We start from the raw sequence: 16,872 nt of genomic DNA, 5'->3' as shown, positions 1-16,872 counted from the left end.
GTGCCTTAGAAGGTCCAGGCGTGATGCTTACCTAAGATGGATACAAGGCTGTGGCAAACATCACCACCTGCCTCATTTGCCACCTCACAGGTGTATTCTCCTTCATCACTCTTGGTGCTATTAAAGATTTCAAGAATTCCAGATTTTTCAGTAGCTGTTACACTACAGCGTGGAGACTGAGCAATGGGCATGCCATTTCTTTTCCAGGTGACAGAGATGGGAGGGGTGCCTGTGTAGCTGCTTTCCAGCACAATGGACTTCCCCTGCTCCACACTGAAATCACTTAGTTTCTTCACAAAGACTGCAGGCTCTGTGGGGAGGCACAGATCAGTAGTGAGAGGGACAGATGTGGCAGTGCTACAGGCAGAAAGGAAATGCCTTGTACACATACACACACAAACACACCTTTCACAAAGAGCTGAGTTGTACATGAGGCACTGCCAGCATCATTTGTGACCACACAGGCATAGTCACCACTTTGGTCTGGCTCCACATTGTACAGCTGCAGCTGTGACACAGAGTCATCCAGAGAGATGGAACAGTTGCTGTCCGGCATCAGCTCCCTGATGCCTCGGAACCAGGTCACTTTGAAGGGAGTAGTGCCCTTGAGGTAGCTGGTGAATGTCACACTTGATCCAGGCAAAACTTCCTGGGGATCAGGTGTCTTCACAAAAGAAGGTGGTTCTAAAGATCATGCAAAGAAGTAAAGAGGAAGAAAGATGTTAATAGAGCAGTCTCTGTGAGCCAGGAAAACTAGAGCAAGTTTGAGACAAAAAAAAAGGAAAGAGAAAGGTTGAGAAAAAATAAAACCAACATGAAAAGGAAAAAACAGAAAACCAGAGGACAGGAAGAGAAGAGAGAAGAAAGTAGGAGAATTTTGTTGAAGGGGCTGCAGTATCCTTCTACTGACCTTGTACAGTCAAGAAGGCACTGCATTCATCAGATCCAGCTACATTGCTTGCCACACAGGTGTACGGCCCTGTATCTGTGACATCCAGGGCATTCAGCTTCAAAGCACAAACATTATCCAAAAATGAGATTTCATATTTTTCTCCACTAACAATCTCATTCCCATCCTGAAACCAGGCCACAGAGATGGGGGGTGTGCCAGACACTTTGCACTCCAGAAACACTGAGGATCCCAGTACCCCCTTTGTTTCCTTTAGTTTTCTTGAGAAGGAAGGAGGAACAAGGCGATCTATGTAGGACAAGGCAGAAGAACGGGGGGGGAAATGGCTGAGTGCTTTTCAGGGGGAAATTTTTAATTTTTTTTTTTTTTTTTCAAATACCCAAACCCTTCCTTTATTGACAATCATGCAAAACAAAGACCTAGAGCTGACCTGTGACATCAACTGAAGAAATGCAGCTGCTGTCTCCCACCTCATTGTGCACCTCAAAAGTATATAAGCCACTGTCTCCCCTGTCTGCAGAAAAGACTTTCAAAGTAGATACATTGTTGAAAAAGGTAATTTGGTATTTGCGGTCACTCCTTAGTTCTCTGCCGTCTTTGTACCACTTGGTGATAAGTTGAGGTGTTCCTCCTACTTTGCACTCCAAGGTAAAAGGATTGCCAGCCATTACTGTGATTGGCTCAGTCTTCTCTAAGATGACTGCTGGTTCTGAAATAGTAAGGGAGGAGTCAGTGTGTCACCAGGAAGTCTACCCGCAAACCAGTGAGCACAGGATAAAAGCAGAAAACAAAAGCTGGTAGAGGCAATTGTACAAGATGTAAGACAAAGTGCCTGTGTAGCAGGCTATACACACCTAGGACTTGTAAAAAGGCAGAGCACTCCCGCATGCCAGCATCATTTTTGACCTGGCAGATGTACTTCCCAACATCAGCTCCCTCTGCACTGGCAATCTCAAGAGTTGCAATGTTGTCCATGAACCACATCTGAACATTTTCACTCTCTCTAATAACTTCACCCTTGTCCTTGAGCCAGACAACAGAAATTGGTGGTGATCCTTCTACCACTGCCTGCAAGGCTGTTTGCTCCCCAATGAATATTGCAGTGTCACTCAGCTTCTTGGTGAAGCGTGGGGGTTCTGATGGCAAAAACAAGGATGCAGAGGGGGGTTAATCATGCTTGCTTGCTTGGAAGAGGGACAGACATAAGATAAAGAGAAGAGGACAGTGTTGCTGTTGATCCTCCATACAAACCTTTGAATTTCACTGTGCAGGTGCAAGTGTCGCTTCCCACCTCATTCATAGCTTTGCATTGATATTCTCCAGTATCTTGAGATTCCAGACAGAGAATATGAAGACTGGCAACGGAGTGTTTTGCTGTCACTTTGAACTTCTTGCTGCTCCTGACCTGCCTCCGATCCTTGAACCAAGCCACCTCAAAAGGTGGAGTCCCTGCTATCTCACACTGGAGAATAACATCTGAGCCTTTAAGTGTGTCCACAGGGCTTGGCACCATGCTAAAAACAGGTGGTTCTATAAAAAAAAGAATCACATCATACCGTGTGAGCCTATTTCCTTGGGTATGTTTTTGAATAGTAGCAGCTGGCAACATATTCAGGAAGGGGCCTACACTTATTTTTGTTAACCCATATTTAGCTTCCAGATATGTAGCCTCACTTTTAAAAATGCTAAACCTCCGGTATCTCCCAGCAAGTAATTCCATCACTCCAAGTCCAAAGGGCAAAAAACTATGACAATTCTGCATCTTTGGAGTGAATGCTCAGTGCTCCTTTCCAAAAGCTTCTCTTCCCCCTCTCCAGAAATACATTCCAGCTTTCACTGCCTTTTACCAGTCATGACAGCTGCCATCAATGAGGCTCAGCCACACAGCCTCCTCTTCCGTCTTAAATTTCATTCCTGCGACAATAACAAATTTAATTCCTGCTGGAATAACTGTGTATAAAAAGGAGGCAGAGGGATGGCCACAGTCTTCCCAGCTCCTCCATCTAGTCCATGCTTCCCTTGTGATCTGACAAACTTGACTTATTCAGCTTGTAACTGACTAAAATGTGGAGACGAGGGAATTGTCACACAGTGCTGAACATCTACTGCTATTTCCTGCCCGCCTGATGCCCAACTACAGCAGCATTTGAATGTGAAAGCAGATGGAGAGATATGTCCCCAGCAGCCACCAACTGTCTGTGCAGATGGGAGTGAGCCCAGAATCCAGGGATTCTGGTGGTGTATGGAGATCTGCTGCTGACCTTTGACTGTGATTGAAGTGCTGCAGCTGGCTGTGCCGGCAGAGTTATGAGCTTCACATATGTAATCACCAGCATCTTCAGTGTTGGCACCGATGATGGTTAACATTGCCACGGAGTCTACAAAGGACATATGGAGCCTCTCGCTCGCCTGGAGTGCCTGGTCATTTTTGTACCACATGGTTCTGATCTCTGGTGTGCCGCTGATTTTACATTCAAGTTGAATTGTGTCGCCCTGCTTCACGAACCTCAAAGCTTCAGGCTTCTTGGTGAACTTGGGAGGTTCTGCAGAACAGAGTAAGTGTGTAGAGAGTGACCACATACCTGTTTGCTGTGTGAAATCTACATTGCTGAGCAAGAGTTATGGAGCACAAAAGCACTGGGACACAACAAAATATGCATGCTACAACAGCTGATTGTATCCTCAGTTTCCTCTCAAGGAAAGGCGCAAGATGGAGAAAACAAGGCAAAGACAACTAGAACAATATTCTGTCAGCTCCAGAGCCTGCTGTGTCAGACAGCTGGAGTTGTAAAAAAGACAACTGCTCAATCCAAGGGAAATTTTGCTGTTAACTTTGAGAGGTGAAAATATACCGAGGCAAGCATGAAAGATTTGACAAACCCTTCACCCTCAGGAGCAGCAGAAACACGGTAGGGATAGCTTCACTTGCTTACAGACCTTTAAAGTGTATTTTTGCATGAATTATAGATTAGGGTTGGAAGGGACCTCAAGGATCATCTAGTTCCAACTCCCCTGCCATAGGCAGGGACACCTCACACTACATCAGGTTGCTCAGAACGACATCCAGCTTGGCCTTAAAAGCCTCCAGGGATGGGTAACTTGTTCCAGTGTCTCACCACCCTCATGGGGAAGAATTTATTCCTAACATGCCATCTGAATCTATGCATTTCTATTTTTTTTTTCCATTTCCCCTAGTCCTATCACTACCTGATATCCTAAAAAAGTCCCTCACCAGCTTACTTACATGATTCATTCTAGATTAAACCAGCAATTCAGGACTCCAGTTGAAACCTTTAGCAAATTTGAAAGAGCCACCAATGTTACCTTAAAAATGCAATTTTGTTGTAGTGACTGTATCACTGTTTTCCCCATAGTAATTGCTATGTCTAAATACCAACCTGACTGTAGTTTAAACACTAATGCTCAAGCAAAAATCCATACAAACAGCTTCACAAGGAGACCTTTCCCTTTGGAGATTTTGTAGACAGAAAAGGCTTCTACTGCCATGCAGTATAATAGAAGTCACCACATGGTATATGTTTGCTTTCTGAAAAGTATATTCTGTGTATTTCCAAACTGGAAAGGGTGAGAGATGAGACTCAGAAACAAAGAGATCTCCTTACCCAAGAAAAAGAAAACACAGAAACAAAAGTGACTTAATCATAATACCTTTGACACTGAGTTGAGCTGAGCAAAAGTCTTTCCCAGCTTCATTACTAGCTTGGCAAGTATATTGGCCAGAGTCTCCTTTACCCACTCTGAGCACTCGAAGGTGTGCTGTATTGTCTATGAAGGTAATATTGAAATTTCCTCCAGTTCGGATCTCCCGACCATCTTTGGACCAAGTAATGTGAATTGGCTGGGCTCCACTAACATGGCATTCAAAGTCAGCGCTTTCTCCAAAAGGCACATCAATAGATTCTGGTTTGGTGTCAAAGACAGGCGCTTGCTTGGGTTCTAGAAACATAAGAAAACTGTGTGATACTTGCATCTCATGAAACAGTCAATTCAACACAGAGATACCATCACGTGCATAGAATGGAATCAAGAAACCTGTGATCCAGGCTGAAGTTCTGTAAGGCAACACACCTGCTACTGTAAGCCTGGCGCTTGAGGTGGCAGTGCCCACAGCATTGGTGGCTGTGCAGGAGTACTGCCCAGTGTGATTCATCTCAGTTCGCACCAGTTGCAGCACTGCAACATTATCTACAAAGGATGTGTGCACATTGTGGTCATCCCTTAGCAGCACACCGTCTTTATGCCAAGTCACAGTAATAGGTTCTGAGCCATTGAGTCGACACATAAATTTAAGGGGTAAACCAACAGGGTGCTCGATGTCCTTTAGTTTTCTTGCAAAGGAGGGAGGTCGTTTGCGCTCTAGAAGAAAGAAAATAAGGATAAATATGCCCTAGGAAGGACTTTTTTTATATACTTTTGCAAGAGAAAAATAATTTGTAGCAAACTAATATAAAATCATCACCTTGAACAGTTAAGAGAGCCTTTGTAGATGCAGTTCCTACACTGTTTTCTGCCTTGCAGATATATTCTCCACTGTCATTAATAACCACTTTGTTGAAAATAAGAGTAGCAACGTTGTCTTTAAAGAACACTTTGTACTCTGGAGTAGACCTGAGTTTTGTATCACCTTTATACCAAGATACAGTGATTTCTGGTGTTCCAGCAATGTGGCATTGTAATGTTGTATAATCTCCAACTGACACCTCAAGAGATTCCAAGTGTGTAACAAAATAGGGAGGTTCTAAAAAAAATGAGAAGCAATTAGATACACTCATTATAGTGCCAGGTCTTGGAAAGCATACACTTGAAAGAACAGGCAAGAAAATGCAGCAAAGGGTGCACACACCTAGGGTAGAGACCACAGCCTCACAAATGTCTCTTCCTGCCTCATTTTCAACATGGCAAGTATATTCTCCTGCATCTTCTTTGGTGCTGTCAAGTATTTCCAGTATGCAGGATTTCTCTGTAGTGGTGATGCTACACTTCTGAGACTGAGTGATGGTGCGGCCATTCTTCTTCCATGTCACAGAGATGGGCAGGCTACCTGTGTAAGTGCCCTCCAGGATGATAGTCTTACCAGGCTCCACACACTGATCGCTCAGTTTTTTCACAAAGACAGCTGGCTCTAATGAAGGGTAAGAAGTCACAAACATTGAGCACAACAGGACAAACGTAGGGAAGGAAACAAAATTTTATCATCGGTAGAGAGACACAATGTTTACAAACCTTTTACAGTAAGGTGTGTTGTACAGTTTGCCCTGCCAGCATCATTAGTGACTAGACAAGTGTACTCGCCACTCTGGAGAGGAGTCACATCAAATAACTCAAGCTCTGCAGTGTAGTCCTCCAAGAAGATATTGCATTTGTCCCCTGGCACAAGCTCACTGGCCCCTCTAAACCAGTTCACCTTAAAAGGAGGGGTTCCTCTAATAACACATGTAAAAGTGATACTTGTGCCTGGCAAGACATCCAGAGACTCTGGTGTTCTCTCAAAAGAAGGTGGTTCTAAACGCACAGAAGAAAGAGAGAGATAAGACAAGTTGCTACAACATAACACTGGCATTTTCACACACCTACTGAAGATAAAGAACAAAATCTTTATTTTGCAATCAATAATATTCCCTGAGTATACTTGTAAAAGACTATAGGCAATGTCAAGAAAGAAGGTGAAAAGAATAACTCAGAGAGGTTCCTGACCATCATATACTGACCTTGTACGGTCAACACAGCGCTACATTCATCTGAACCAGCTACATTGGTAGCTTTGCAGGTGTAAGTTCCAGTATCTGAGTGACTCAGTGAATTGACTTCTAAAATACATAGGTTATCTGAAAAGGAGATTTGATGTTTTTCCCCGCTAACTAACTTAAGTCCATTTTGGAACCAGGCAACAGAAATAGGAGGTGAACCCGACACTTTGCATTCCAGCACTGCTGAGGAACCCAGGACACAAGGGGTTTCCTTTAGTTTTCTTGTGAAAGAAGGAGGAATTATTCGATCTGCATAAGAAAACATAACAAATCCATGGTTAGAGAGAAAAGAAGAGAAGGAATAGAAGAAAATAAAGAGAATATGATGAAGTTTTTGCAAAAGATAGATGACAAGATACCCAACCAACCTAAAACATCAACTGATGCTGTGCAACTGCTTTTCCCCACGTCGTTCTGCACTGCAAAAGTGTACAGTCCACCATCTTCCTTTTCTGCAGCCATAATTTTAAGTGTGGATACTTTATTGAGAAAAGTAATTCTGTACTTTTGGCTGCTGGTCAGTTCTTTGCCATCCTTGAACCACCCAGTGGAGAGCTCTGGTGTGCCTGCCACTTTGCACTCCAAAGTACATGTGTCTCCTATAGTAACTCTCATTGGCTCTGCTTTCTCTACAATGACTGCAGGCTCTGGAAAGAGAGATGGATAATGTGTATGATGAAAACAGAATTTTATTAGTATTAGCTATAAGTATTATAGCACTAGAAGTTGGAGCTTACATGTCTGATAGTAAAGAATTTTATCAGGTGTATATCTTCCCACCCTGTATTCTACCCTAAACTGGAGATTTCAGATGCTTTCCAAAATGAGATAAAACCAGTTTTAAACTCCAAAGAGAGAAATGTGACTCCCTGTCACTCTCCAAGCAGGTAGGAACAAGAAATCCAGTCAATAGGATCCCATCACATTGTAGAGGCTTATGGTTCCATTCACCTCTATTCCTGCACACCTGGAAATAACGAACCTGACTTCTGCTTGTTTGGGACACAATGAGTCTCTCTTTTGATTGTCTTGATCTCAAGGGTATAAGCAAAATATAGAGCTGGCACTAAACAGCCACGTTCTTAATTAAAAAAAAAATATTTTGTGAAAGTATGCTTTGTACCAACCTAGAATGGTTAAGGTAGCCATGCATTCACGACTCCCAGCATCATTTCTGATCTGACAGATGTATTTTCCAGCATTGTTTGTCTCTGTGCATGCCAGTTGTAAAGTTGCAATATTTTCCATAAATGTGATCTTCGTGTTTTCACTTTCTCTAATAATTTCCTCTTTGTCTTTAAGCCACTGCACAGAAATTGGCTGGGAGCCCTCCACTCTTGCTTGGAACTCTACTGGTTCACCAACCACAACAGTCATGCTATTTATTTTAGTCAAGAATTTTGGTGGTTCTGAAGAAGAAATTGCAGTTATAGTAAATACTCACAATGACTATGTAAAGCAATGCAGTGCCACTGGGAGCACTCCAGAAGGCTCATGTGCCAATACTTTACCTTTCAGCTTCACAGTGCAAAAACAAGTGTCGCTTCCTACGTCGTTCTGTGCTTTGCACTGATATTCACCAACATCTGCAGCTTCAACATTAAGAATGCGTATACTTGTATGGTAGTTTTTGGCTGTAACCTTATACTTCTTACTACTGCGGATTTGTCTCCTGTCTTTGTACCAGGTAACATCAAATGGTGGTGTTCCTGAAATCTCACATTCCAGGCTAACCTCAGTTCCTTTGATTATGTCTACTGGAGAGGGCTTCCTGCTAAAGACAGGAGGTTCTAACAAGGGAAGAAAGGAACATTTTTTAGAAAGAAGTCTGGAGCTATTTGATCAACAAAGAGTTTACTGATACCAATTTCTACACAATGAAACGCCTAAGAAAATCAACTGAATGGGCAAGGACTTTCCTCATTTTCTGGGCACATAATGAAATGATCTTGCAGGTAGGTAAGCATTTGCAGCTCTTAGCTTCTCTGTACAAAAAGTAAACAGAGGGGTGACCCATAGCAGAGAGTGCAGGTCTCATTTAGCTGGTGGTTGTCTTGAATACGGGGTGTAAAATTGACATTGGTCAGCCTGGGTCTACTATTTTTCTTAATATTTCAGCTCTTTGATAGAACTGTTGTCACTCACAGAACCGGGGAATACCTAGCTTAGGACTCATCTAGATTAATAACATCATCTTTCTGGTTCATTTGCTGGAGGAGAGAGGGGAGGGGGGCATCAAAAAACAAGCATGACATGAAGAAAATGGCAGCCCTGAACTAAGAAATTGATTTCATACTCCTGTGGATTTTCAAGAAAAACTACCAAGGAAAAGTACGATGTAGTCAGAGAACAAGAGGTCAGCTAACCTTTCACTGTGACTTTGGTGCTACAGCTGGCCTTGCCGGCAGGGTTGTGAGCTTCACAGATGTAGTCACCACTCTCCTCAGTACTGAGATGATTCATTTCAAGCACGGCCACAGAGTCAATGAACGATGTCCGGAATTTTTCACTGGCAACGATTTCATGGTCATTTCTGAACCACACTATTTTCATCTCTGGAGATCCACTTACTTTGCAATCAAGCCGGGCTGAGTCACCTTGCTTGACTACTTTTGACACCTCTAGCTTCTTAGTAAACTTGGGTGGTTCTAAAAAATCAGAAAAGTGAGGTCAGCAATGTCTGAATTTATATCAAAAAGAGAAAAGAGCCAAACAACTGTGGGTTGTAAAGAGAGGGTAGGGAATTCACTTGGTAGTGTGTCAAAGATCACTGAGGTGGGCTTGGCAGAAAAGAAGAAAAAGGAAAAGATTAAAAGATTGCAACAAAACAAGAAAGTGCACACCTGTTACCATTAATGTTGTAGTGCAAGAGTCACTGCCAACATCATTTGAAACATGGCAAGTGTAGTGTCCACTCCTAGAAGTATCCACTGAATAGAGGGTTAAGAACCCAGATGACCCTTCAGTGCCAATGAAACAAGTTGGACCAGATATAAGTTCTAAATCTTCTTTGAACCACTTTACTGTAAATGGTGGAGTTCCTTTTAGTGTGGCCTTAAACTCCACTGTGGAATCTGGGATAGCTTGCTGGCTTTCAGGTTTTAGTAAGAAGCTTGGTGGCTCTGCAGTTTTTAAGAAAAAGAAATATTCCATTACATCAGAAATATGGAAGAATGAAGAAAATTAGAGAGATAAGCATGGAGACCAAGATTTTAGAATTAATATTAAGAAGTATAAGAGTGTTATGTTAGCATAAGATTTAACACATTTTCCCAGCATCTGTCACAGATAAGAAGAAGTAGTAAAAGAGTTTCAAACCTTTCACAGTCAGGACGGCACTGCAAGAATCATTCCCAGCAACATTAGAGACGCTGCATGTGTAATTTGCACTGTCTACCAGCTCTAGATTAGCAATCTCAAGTGATATAGTGTTCTCATGGCACAGGCTTCTATATTTTGCACTGTCAGTTATCTCTTTTCCATCCTTGAACCATTTTGCAGTAATGGGAAATGACCCAGAGACTTTGCACTCCATTTGGATAGAAGATCCCAGAATGGCATCCTTTTTGGTTAGTTTTTTGATAAATGCAGGGGGAATTGATTCATCTGCCCAACATAAAAAATGGCAAAAACACACAGTTACCTTCTTGCCTGTCTTACACAGAGATTATTATTCTTCCATTCCCTCCCTGCTGGATTGGTGAATTTGCCAAATGACAATACAAACCTAGCACAGTCAGAACAGCTTCACAGGTGCTACTTCCGAAGTCATTTTCAACCTTAAAACTGTATGTACCGCTATCTTCCTTTGATACATGGTCAATCCTGAAACTGGCAACATTGTTTTCAAAGCTCATTGTGTAGTATCTACTGGGCAGGAGCTGTTTGCCGTCTCTGTACCACCTTATTCGGAGCTCTGGTGTCCCAGCCACAGTACACTCCAAAGTCACAGGGTCTCTTTCAGTGACTTTAAGTGATTTAGCCTTTTCTATGATCTGTGCAGGTTCTGAGGTAGAAAGTGCATGAAAAATAGCAGTTAGCTATGAAGTTGGGGAACTGCCTTTCCAAGTACTGATCTAGAATGAACCTGAAGAATCACATTTTATACACACCTTGTACAAAAAGCAAAGCAAAGCACTTCTCTGTGCCAGACTCATTCTTTGCCTGGCAGGTGTATCTCCCTCTGTGGCTGAGGTCAACATTGGTAATTTCCAGTGTGGCCACATTGTTCTCAAAGGTAATATGGTGGTGCTCATCATCTTCTAATATTTTCTCATCTTTTATCCATGACACAGATAAGGGTTGAGCACCTCCTACAATGCACTGGAAGAATGCTGTACCCTTCAAAATGCTAGTGACATTCTCCAGCTTCTTGACAAAGGATGCTGGCTCTGTGGTGTGAGATTTTGTTTGTTATTTGGAAGAGAAGTCATGGAAAGGGAAGAGAGGAAAGAAAGGTCATAAAGTCATCCTAGTCACTAAAGTTTCACCAAGGGATATGTTTGGGGCACGTTTCCTAGAGGACTGACCTTTCAAGCTGAGCCTTGTGCTGCAAGAGCAGCTCCCGCCTTCATTTGATATAATACACTGATATTCACCAACATCTGAGACATCACAGTTAGTCACATTAAGAGTAAATACTGATTCTTTGGTGGATATGGCATATTTCTTGCTGCTGAACATTTCCTTATTGTTCTTCAGCCACTTGACCTCAAATGGAGGAGTACCAGTCACCTCACACTCGAGTGTGGCCTCCAAACCCTTCACTACCTCAGTGGGTCTCAGCTCCCGAACAAATGTTGGAGGTTCTACAAATAGGAATGAGGGGAAAGTAAATAGTAAGCTTGTAAGGTTTTGAAGGGAGAATTCTCCCCTACCCCATCACCCCATTTATGGGGCATAGGTGGATGATGCCAAGATTTTCAAAACCAACCTTTCACTTTCAGCTCGATGCTGCAGCTTTCACTCCCTGCATCATTGCGGGCTTCACAAACATAAATCCCACTGTCCAGCACTGTGGCTTGAGTGACTTTCAAAGTGGCTAAACCATCTATGAAGGACATGCTGTATTTAGCATGGTCAGTCACTTCATTCCCATCCAGGTACCATGTGATGTGAATCTCTGGTGTGCCTACTACCTGGCACTCAAAAGTGGTGGATTGTCCTTCACGCAAAGCTACTACAGAAGTTGGTATCTGAATAAATCTGGGAGGCTCTAGAAGGTGGACAGAAAAAATGAGGCTTTATAATATTCACAGTGATTTAAGCAAATACATGGTTTTCCTACCTCCTCCCCCCCAAACTGGATAGAAAAATCAGAAAGAAGCACGTTGGGTTGCACACCTTTTACAAACAAAGCTGCTTTGCAAGTTGCAGTCCCCACATCATTGCTTATCTGACAAGTGTAGTTTCCAGAGTCAGATGTCCTAGCTGAGAAAAGCTCCAGTACACTAGATGTGTTGTCCTTCCAGACAGATCGATTTGCTCCAGAGAGGAGCTCCTGGCTATCTTTAAACCACTTTATCTGCAGAGGAGTAGAACCTTTCACCAGTACTTTGAACTGAACCCTAGCATTGGGCACAACCTCTTGGGACTGGGGTTTTTCCACAAAATATGGTGGTTCTATAACACATAAAAAGAAAGAAAGAGGATTACTCTGAGACACAAGAATTCCCAAATTGTAAATGAGAGATCTACCACAAGACAAAGCAGGAGCTCAAACCTTTGACTGTTAAGAATCCACTGCATTGGTTGCTTCCTGCCTTATTTGTTGCTTCACAGGTGTAAGAGCCACTGTCTGTACCTTCCAGATTATTGATTTCCAGAAAGGCAGTATTATCATGGAAAGAGTACTTGTGCTTTTCACTTGCTGTTATTTCTTGACCATCCTTATACCATTGGATACTTATAGGGTGTGAACCAGATACTATGCATTCCAGGTGGACGAAAGACCCTTTAATGCTGTCCATTTTCTTGAGCTTTTTGGTGAATTTAGGTGGTATAATGAGATCTATCCAAGACAGAGTGAAAAGATAAGGTATGAAATTTGGGTTTCATTTTAGCAGATGTCAACTCAGGAGAAAAGATTTTGTGTGAGAAAACAATGATAAAATAAATCCCAATACACACCTAGGACATTAATGCTGGCAGAACAGCTGCTGCTCCCAACATCATTGTGAGCCTCAAAAATGTATTCCCCACTATCTTTCTTTTCTGCATGCAGCACCTTTAGGACAGAGACAGTATCTGTAATGCTGATCTTGTATTTTGGGCCTAATGTCAGTTCCTTTCCATCTTTGAACCATTTGGCTGTAATAGGTTTTGTTCCCGAAAATTTACACTGCAAGGTTGCTGGGTCTCCTTCAGTCACATCTATTGACACAGCCTTGTCCACAATTGTAGCAGGTTCTGTTGTAAACAAGGAGATAGGGTGTTAAGGGCATCTGTAAAAGCCACCAGAGAACTGTATGAGATTGCTGAGAACCCTGAAGTTTGGACCAACCTTTGACAGTCAGCAGAGCAGAACACCTCTGAATTCCTGCCTCATTTTTAGCCTGACAGAAATATTTTCCATCATGTTTCAGTTCAATAGACCTCACCAGAAGAGTGGCAATATTGTTCACAAAGGTCATTTTGATATTGTTGTCTTCAATCACTTCATCATTGTCTTTCAGCCAGGACACAGTGATGGGCAAGGAGCCTTTAATAGCAGCCTGAAACACAACTGTGCCACCTCGAAGGGAACTAATGTTTTCTATCCTCTTCAAGAACTGTGGGGGCTCTGGCAGGAAGAAAGTGGCTATGTAAGTACATGTCTGGTGCATGATAGTGTGGCATGGAAACCACACTGGGACAAGAGCATGCTAGTGGCACTCTGCACCTTAAACTAACCTTTCAGTGTGACCTCTGAACTGCAGATGCAGCTCCCGACATCATTTGTTACTCTACACTGATACTCGCCAACATCAGAGGCATCAAACCTGAAAATGTGGAGGCTAATCAAAGATTTCTCAGTGCTTAATCTGTGCTTCTTACTGCTTCGCACAGGTTTATCATCTTTCAACCAAAACACTTCAAAGGGAGGTGTGCCAAGAACCTCACACTCCAAAACCACGTCAGAATCCTTCAAGACTTCCATGGACTGAAACTCCTTGCTAAAATAAGGTGACTCTAGAGTGCAAAAGAGAGAGGGTAATTTGTATTAATCATGCTTACAAAGTGTGTAAAACTGCACTGAGTTTAAATGACAAACTGTGTGTCTGAGAGTCTCACACACCTTTGATTGTAACAACACTACTGCAAATATCTTTTCCAGCGTCATTTTTGGCCTCACAAACGTATTCCCCACTGTCTTCTGTCTCAACCTCTGTAACACGCAGTACTGCCAAAGATTTTGCAAAAGACATCCTGTATTTGTTACTTTCTTTTAGCTCTCTATCATCCTTGAACCATGTGATTTTAATCTCAGGAGTACCGGTGACTTCACAGGCCAGCTCAGCATATCCACCTTTCTTTACTAGTTGGGTTGGTTCCAGCTTCTCCTTGAAGGCAGCAGGTTCTGTGAATTTAAGAAGAGTGTTCAGGACAAAGAATACAGGAAAGAGTGCCACTTGGTCAATAGAGCAGCTGAAAGTTTAAAAGAGAGTAAGAATGCAAACCTTTTACAAATAAGTTTGCACTGCATGTAACTGAACCAGCTACGTTGGAGACTTTGCAGGTATATTTTCCTGAGTCTGTTGGCTTGACTGCGTAAAGCTCCAAGTAACTTGCCAATGCTTCTGTCATAATATAACAGGCACCTCCTGTCACCAGCTCAGTATCACCTTTAAACCATTTTACTGTCAGCGGTGTCGTGCCTTTAAATGTCCCTTTGAAACGTACAGTTGATGCAGGCAGTACATCTTGGGACTCTGGTTCTGCAGTGAAGCTGGGTGGCTCTAGATTGTATTGAAAGGAAACAATTGTCAAGAGTAAGACACATGGCCTGCACTTTTGGGAATAATAATATTAAAAGTGAAACGCTGAGAAATGTGAAACAAATTGTCAAACCTTTTATAAACAAAGTACTACTGCTGTCTTTGCTACCAGCAGAGTTTGTGGCTCTGCAAATGTAGACCCCAGCATCACTTGGCTCTAGTTTTTTTATTTCCAAAGATGCAGTGCCTTCTGTGAAGTGTACTGTGTACTTGGCACTTGAAGTGATCTCAGTGTCTTGCTTAAACCAAGAGACAGTCATTGGAAGAGAGCCTGAAATTTTGCAGTCCAGGCGGCACGAGGTGCTAATGACACTGTCAATATTCTTCAGTGGTTTAGTAAAGAAGGGAGGGAGAGTGCGATCTGTTGAGATTGAAAAGAATGAAAGAAATGAACACATAAGCAAAAAAGGCACGCAGTTGTTCTTCTGGCTCTGCTGTGCACAGAGCATAGTAGGGCTCTTGGCAAAGGGTCAGTACCAACCTAACACAGTGAAGCTGGTAGTACAAGAGCTGATGCCCACATCATTGGATATCTCAAAGGTGTATTCACCACTGTCCTGCATTTCAGTGGCATAAAACTTCAGCTGGGCAACGTTATTTTTAAAGCTGATCCTATATTTTTTGCTGGCAGGTAGTAGCCTTCCATCTTTGAACCATTTAGTTTTCAGCTCTGGAGTGCCTGTGACAGTGTACTCCAAAATGGCTGGTTCCCCTGCTGTTACCTGGATCATTTCCGATTTTTCAATTATTTTGGCAGGTTCTACAACAGAATTAAACAACTGGTGTTAAGGACAAAAAGAAATTGCTCTTCCTTTCAAGTGGGAGACAGTGTGGGGATCACAGCACTACTCCACTGACCTTTCACTACTAGTTCACCAAAGCAGGACTGACTTCCTGCATCATTCTCAGCCACACAGGTGTATTTGCCACCAGAGCTCAGCTGGACACCAGTAATTTGCAGTGTTGCTAGACCATGATCAAATGTCACTCTCACTTTGTTATCATCTTGAATAATGTCCTTGCCTTTCATCCACATCACAGAAATAGGCTCTGACCCTTTCACCACAGTCTGTAATGTAACAGTATCTCCAGCCAGAGCTGTCACATTTTCAATTTTCTTAACAAAAGATGGTGGTTCTAGTTCAAAGAAAAGAGACAAGAAGAAATACTCATCTGCTATCACATCATTCCATTAAATCCACATATTAAAAGATGTGGATTTGTGAAGCTGTGTGTGCCCAATTCAGCTAAAGAACAAGCAAGGAGAAGAGTTGCATTTCCCAGTTGGGAGTTAATGCACAGTCCTTTAAGCTCAATGTCCTTCAAATTCACAGGTTTGATGCCAGATAAGAGTTAAGACATACAGAATTTTAATGAAGAAGATGATACTCTCCCTTCCCACCTTCTGTAGCCACCCAGAAATGCAAAGAAAAGACACTTTCAAAATGAGAGGTTCATGCCAATCCCTTCAGTAAGTGGAGTTTTCTTTTTTCCACTGACCTTTCAAGATGTATGTTGCACTGCATATGCACTTTCCAACTTCGTTAGCTATCACGCACTCATATTCACCAACATCTGCACTATTAAATGAGGACACCTCCAAAGAAATAATAGCTTTGTGAGAGATCAATCTGTATTTTTTACTACTGCGAATCTGTTTCTTGTCTTTGTACCAGCTAATCTCAAATGGTCCAGTGCCAGCAATCTCACACTGAAGAATGGTGTTTGTTCCCTTCACTATCTCTGCGGGTTCAAGTGTTCGGACGAAAGATGGAGGCTCTATAAATGCAGCAAGAAAGAATTAGTCAACCATAAAAAAAAAAAAAAAGTAAAAAAAAAAGTGTCTGGCAGCAGCAAGAACAGACCTTTGACAACTACTTCAGTGGTGCAGCTGTCACTTCCAACCTCATTTACAGCTTCACATGAGTAGCTCCCACTGTCATCCACTTTCATCTCCAAAATGTCTAACACAGCCACATAATTGACAAAAGACATCCTGTGTGTGTTGCTTTCACGGATCTCCTTATTGTCCTTGAACCAAGTAACCTGGATTTCAGGAGATCCTTTGATTTTACATTGAAAGCGTGCAGAGTCACCTGGGGTCAGTAAATAAGATGGATCGACTTTCTTCACAAAGGATGGTGGCTCTAAAAATGGGGAAGAAAAATAGGTGAAGAAAGAGAAAGGCAAGGGGAAGGGGAAGGGGAAGAAAAGGGAT

The 16,872-nt window shown here is 42.4% G+C and overlaps 1 protein-coding gene across 1 annotated transcript in view; it reads right to left on the bottom strand.

Annotated features, from left to right (window-relative positions):
• TTN (titin) overlaps positions 1 to 16,872 on the bottom strand; it is a 242,619-nt gene that overhangs the window by 169,032 nt on the left and 56,715 nt on the right. The window contains exons 48-82 of the mRNA XM_054173069.1: positions 16,520 to 16,801; positions 16,155 to 16,433; positions 15,513 to 15,791; positions 15,136 to 15,414; positions 14,728 to 15,015; positions 14,337 to 14,615; positions 13,955 to 14,236; positions 13,570 to 13,848; positions 13,181 to 13,459; positions 12,808 to 13,086; positions 12,401 to 12,688; positions 12,022 to 12,300; positions 11,612 to 11,893; positions 11,208 to 11,486; positions 10,791 to 11,069; positions 10,406 to 10,684; positions 9,997 to 10,284; positions 9,522 to 9,800; positions 9,045 to 9,326; positions 8,190 to 8,468; positions 7,806 to 8,087; positions 7,047 to 7,325; positions 6,640 to 6,927; positions 6,155 to 6,433; positions 5,775 to 6,053; positions 5,391 to 5,669; positions 5,000 to 5,287; positions 4,580 to 4,867; positions 3,172 to 3,453; positions 2,162 to 2,440; positions 1,765 to 2,046; positions 1,341 to 1,619; positions 911 to 1,198; positions 406 to 684; positions 32 to 310 (exon numbers count right to left, since the gene is read on the bottom strand). Coding sequence (XP_054029044.1) covers positions 32 to 310; positions 406 to 684; positions 911 to 1,198; positions 1,341 to 1,619; positions 1,765 to 2,046; positions 2,162 to 2,440; positions 3,172 to 3,453; positions 4,580 to 4,867; positions 5,000 to 5,287; positions 5,391 to 5,669; positions 5,775 to 6,053; positions 6,155 to 6,433; positions 6,640 to 6,927; positions 7,047 to 7,325; positions 7,806 to 8,087; positions 8,190 to 8,468; positions 9,045 to 9,326; positions 9,522 to 9,800; positions 9,997 to 10,284; positions 10,406 to 10,684; positions 10,791 to 11,069; positions 11,208 to 11,486; positions 11,612 to 11,893; positions 12,022 to 12,300; positions 12,401 to 12,688; positions 12,808 to 13,086; positions 13,181 to 13,459; positions 13,570 to 13,848; positions 13,955 to 14,236; positions 14,337 to 14,615; positions 14,728 to 15,015; positions 15,136 to 15,414; positions 15,513 to 15,791; positions 16,155 to 16,433; positions 16,520 to 16,801 — 9,849 coding nt within the window. The remainder of the gene's footprint in view (positions 1 to 31; positions 311 to 405; positions 685 to 910; positions 1,199 to 1,340; positions 1,620 to 1,764; positions 2,047 to 2,161; positions 2,441 to 3,171; positions 3,454 to 4,579; positions 4,868 to 4,999; positions 5,288 to 5,390; positions 5,670 to 5,774; positions 6,054 to 6,154; positions 6,434 to 6,639; positions 6,928 to 7,046; positions 7,326 to 7,805; positions 8,088 to 8,189; positions 8,469 to 9,044; positions 9,327 to 9,521; positions 9,801 to 9,996; positions 10,285 to 10,405; positions 10,685 to 10,790; positions 11,070 to 11,207; positions 11,487 to 11,611; positions 11,894 to 12,021; positions 12,301 to 12,400; positions 12,689 to 12,807; positions 13,087 to 13,180; positions 13,460 to 13,569; positions 13,849 to 13,954; positions 14,237 to 14,336; positions 14,616 to 14,727; positions 15,016 to 15,135; positions 15,415 to 15,512; positions 15,792 to 16,154; positions 16,434 to 16,519; positions 16,802 to 16,872) is intronic.

This window comes from Dryobates pubescens, chromosome 2 (assembly GCF_014839835.1).
Source record: "Dryobates pubescens isolate bDryPub1 chromosome 2, bDryPub1.pri, whole genome shotgun sequence".
Classification (NCBI taxonomy): Eukaryota; Metazoa; Chordata; class Aves; order Piciformes; family Picidae; genus Dryobates; species Dryobates pubescens.
This window is presented reverse-complemented; position numbering and strand designations above follow the sequence as displayed.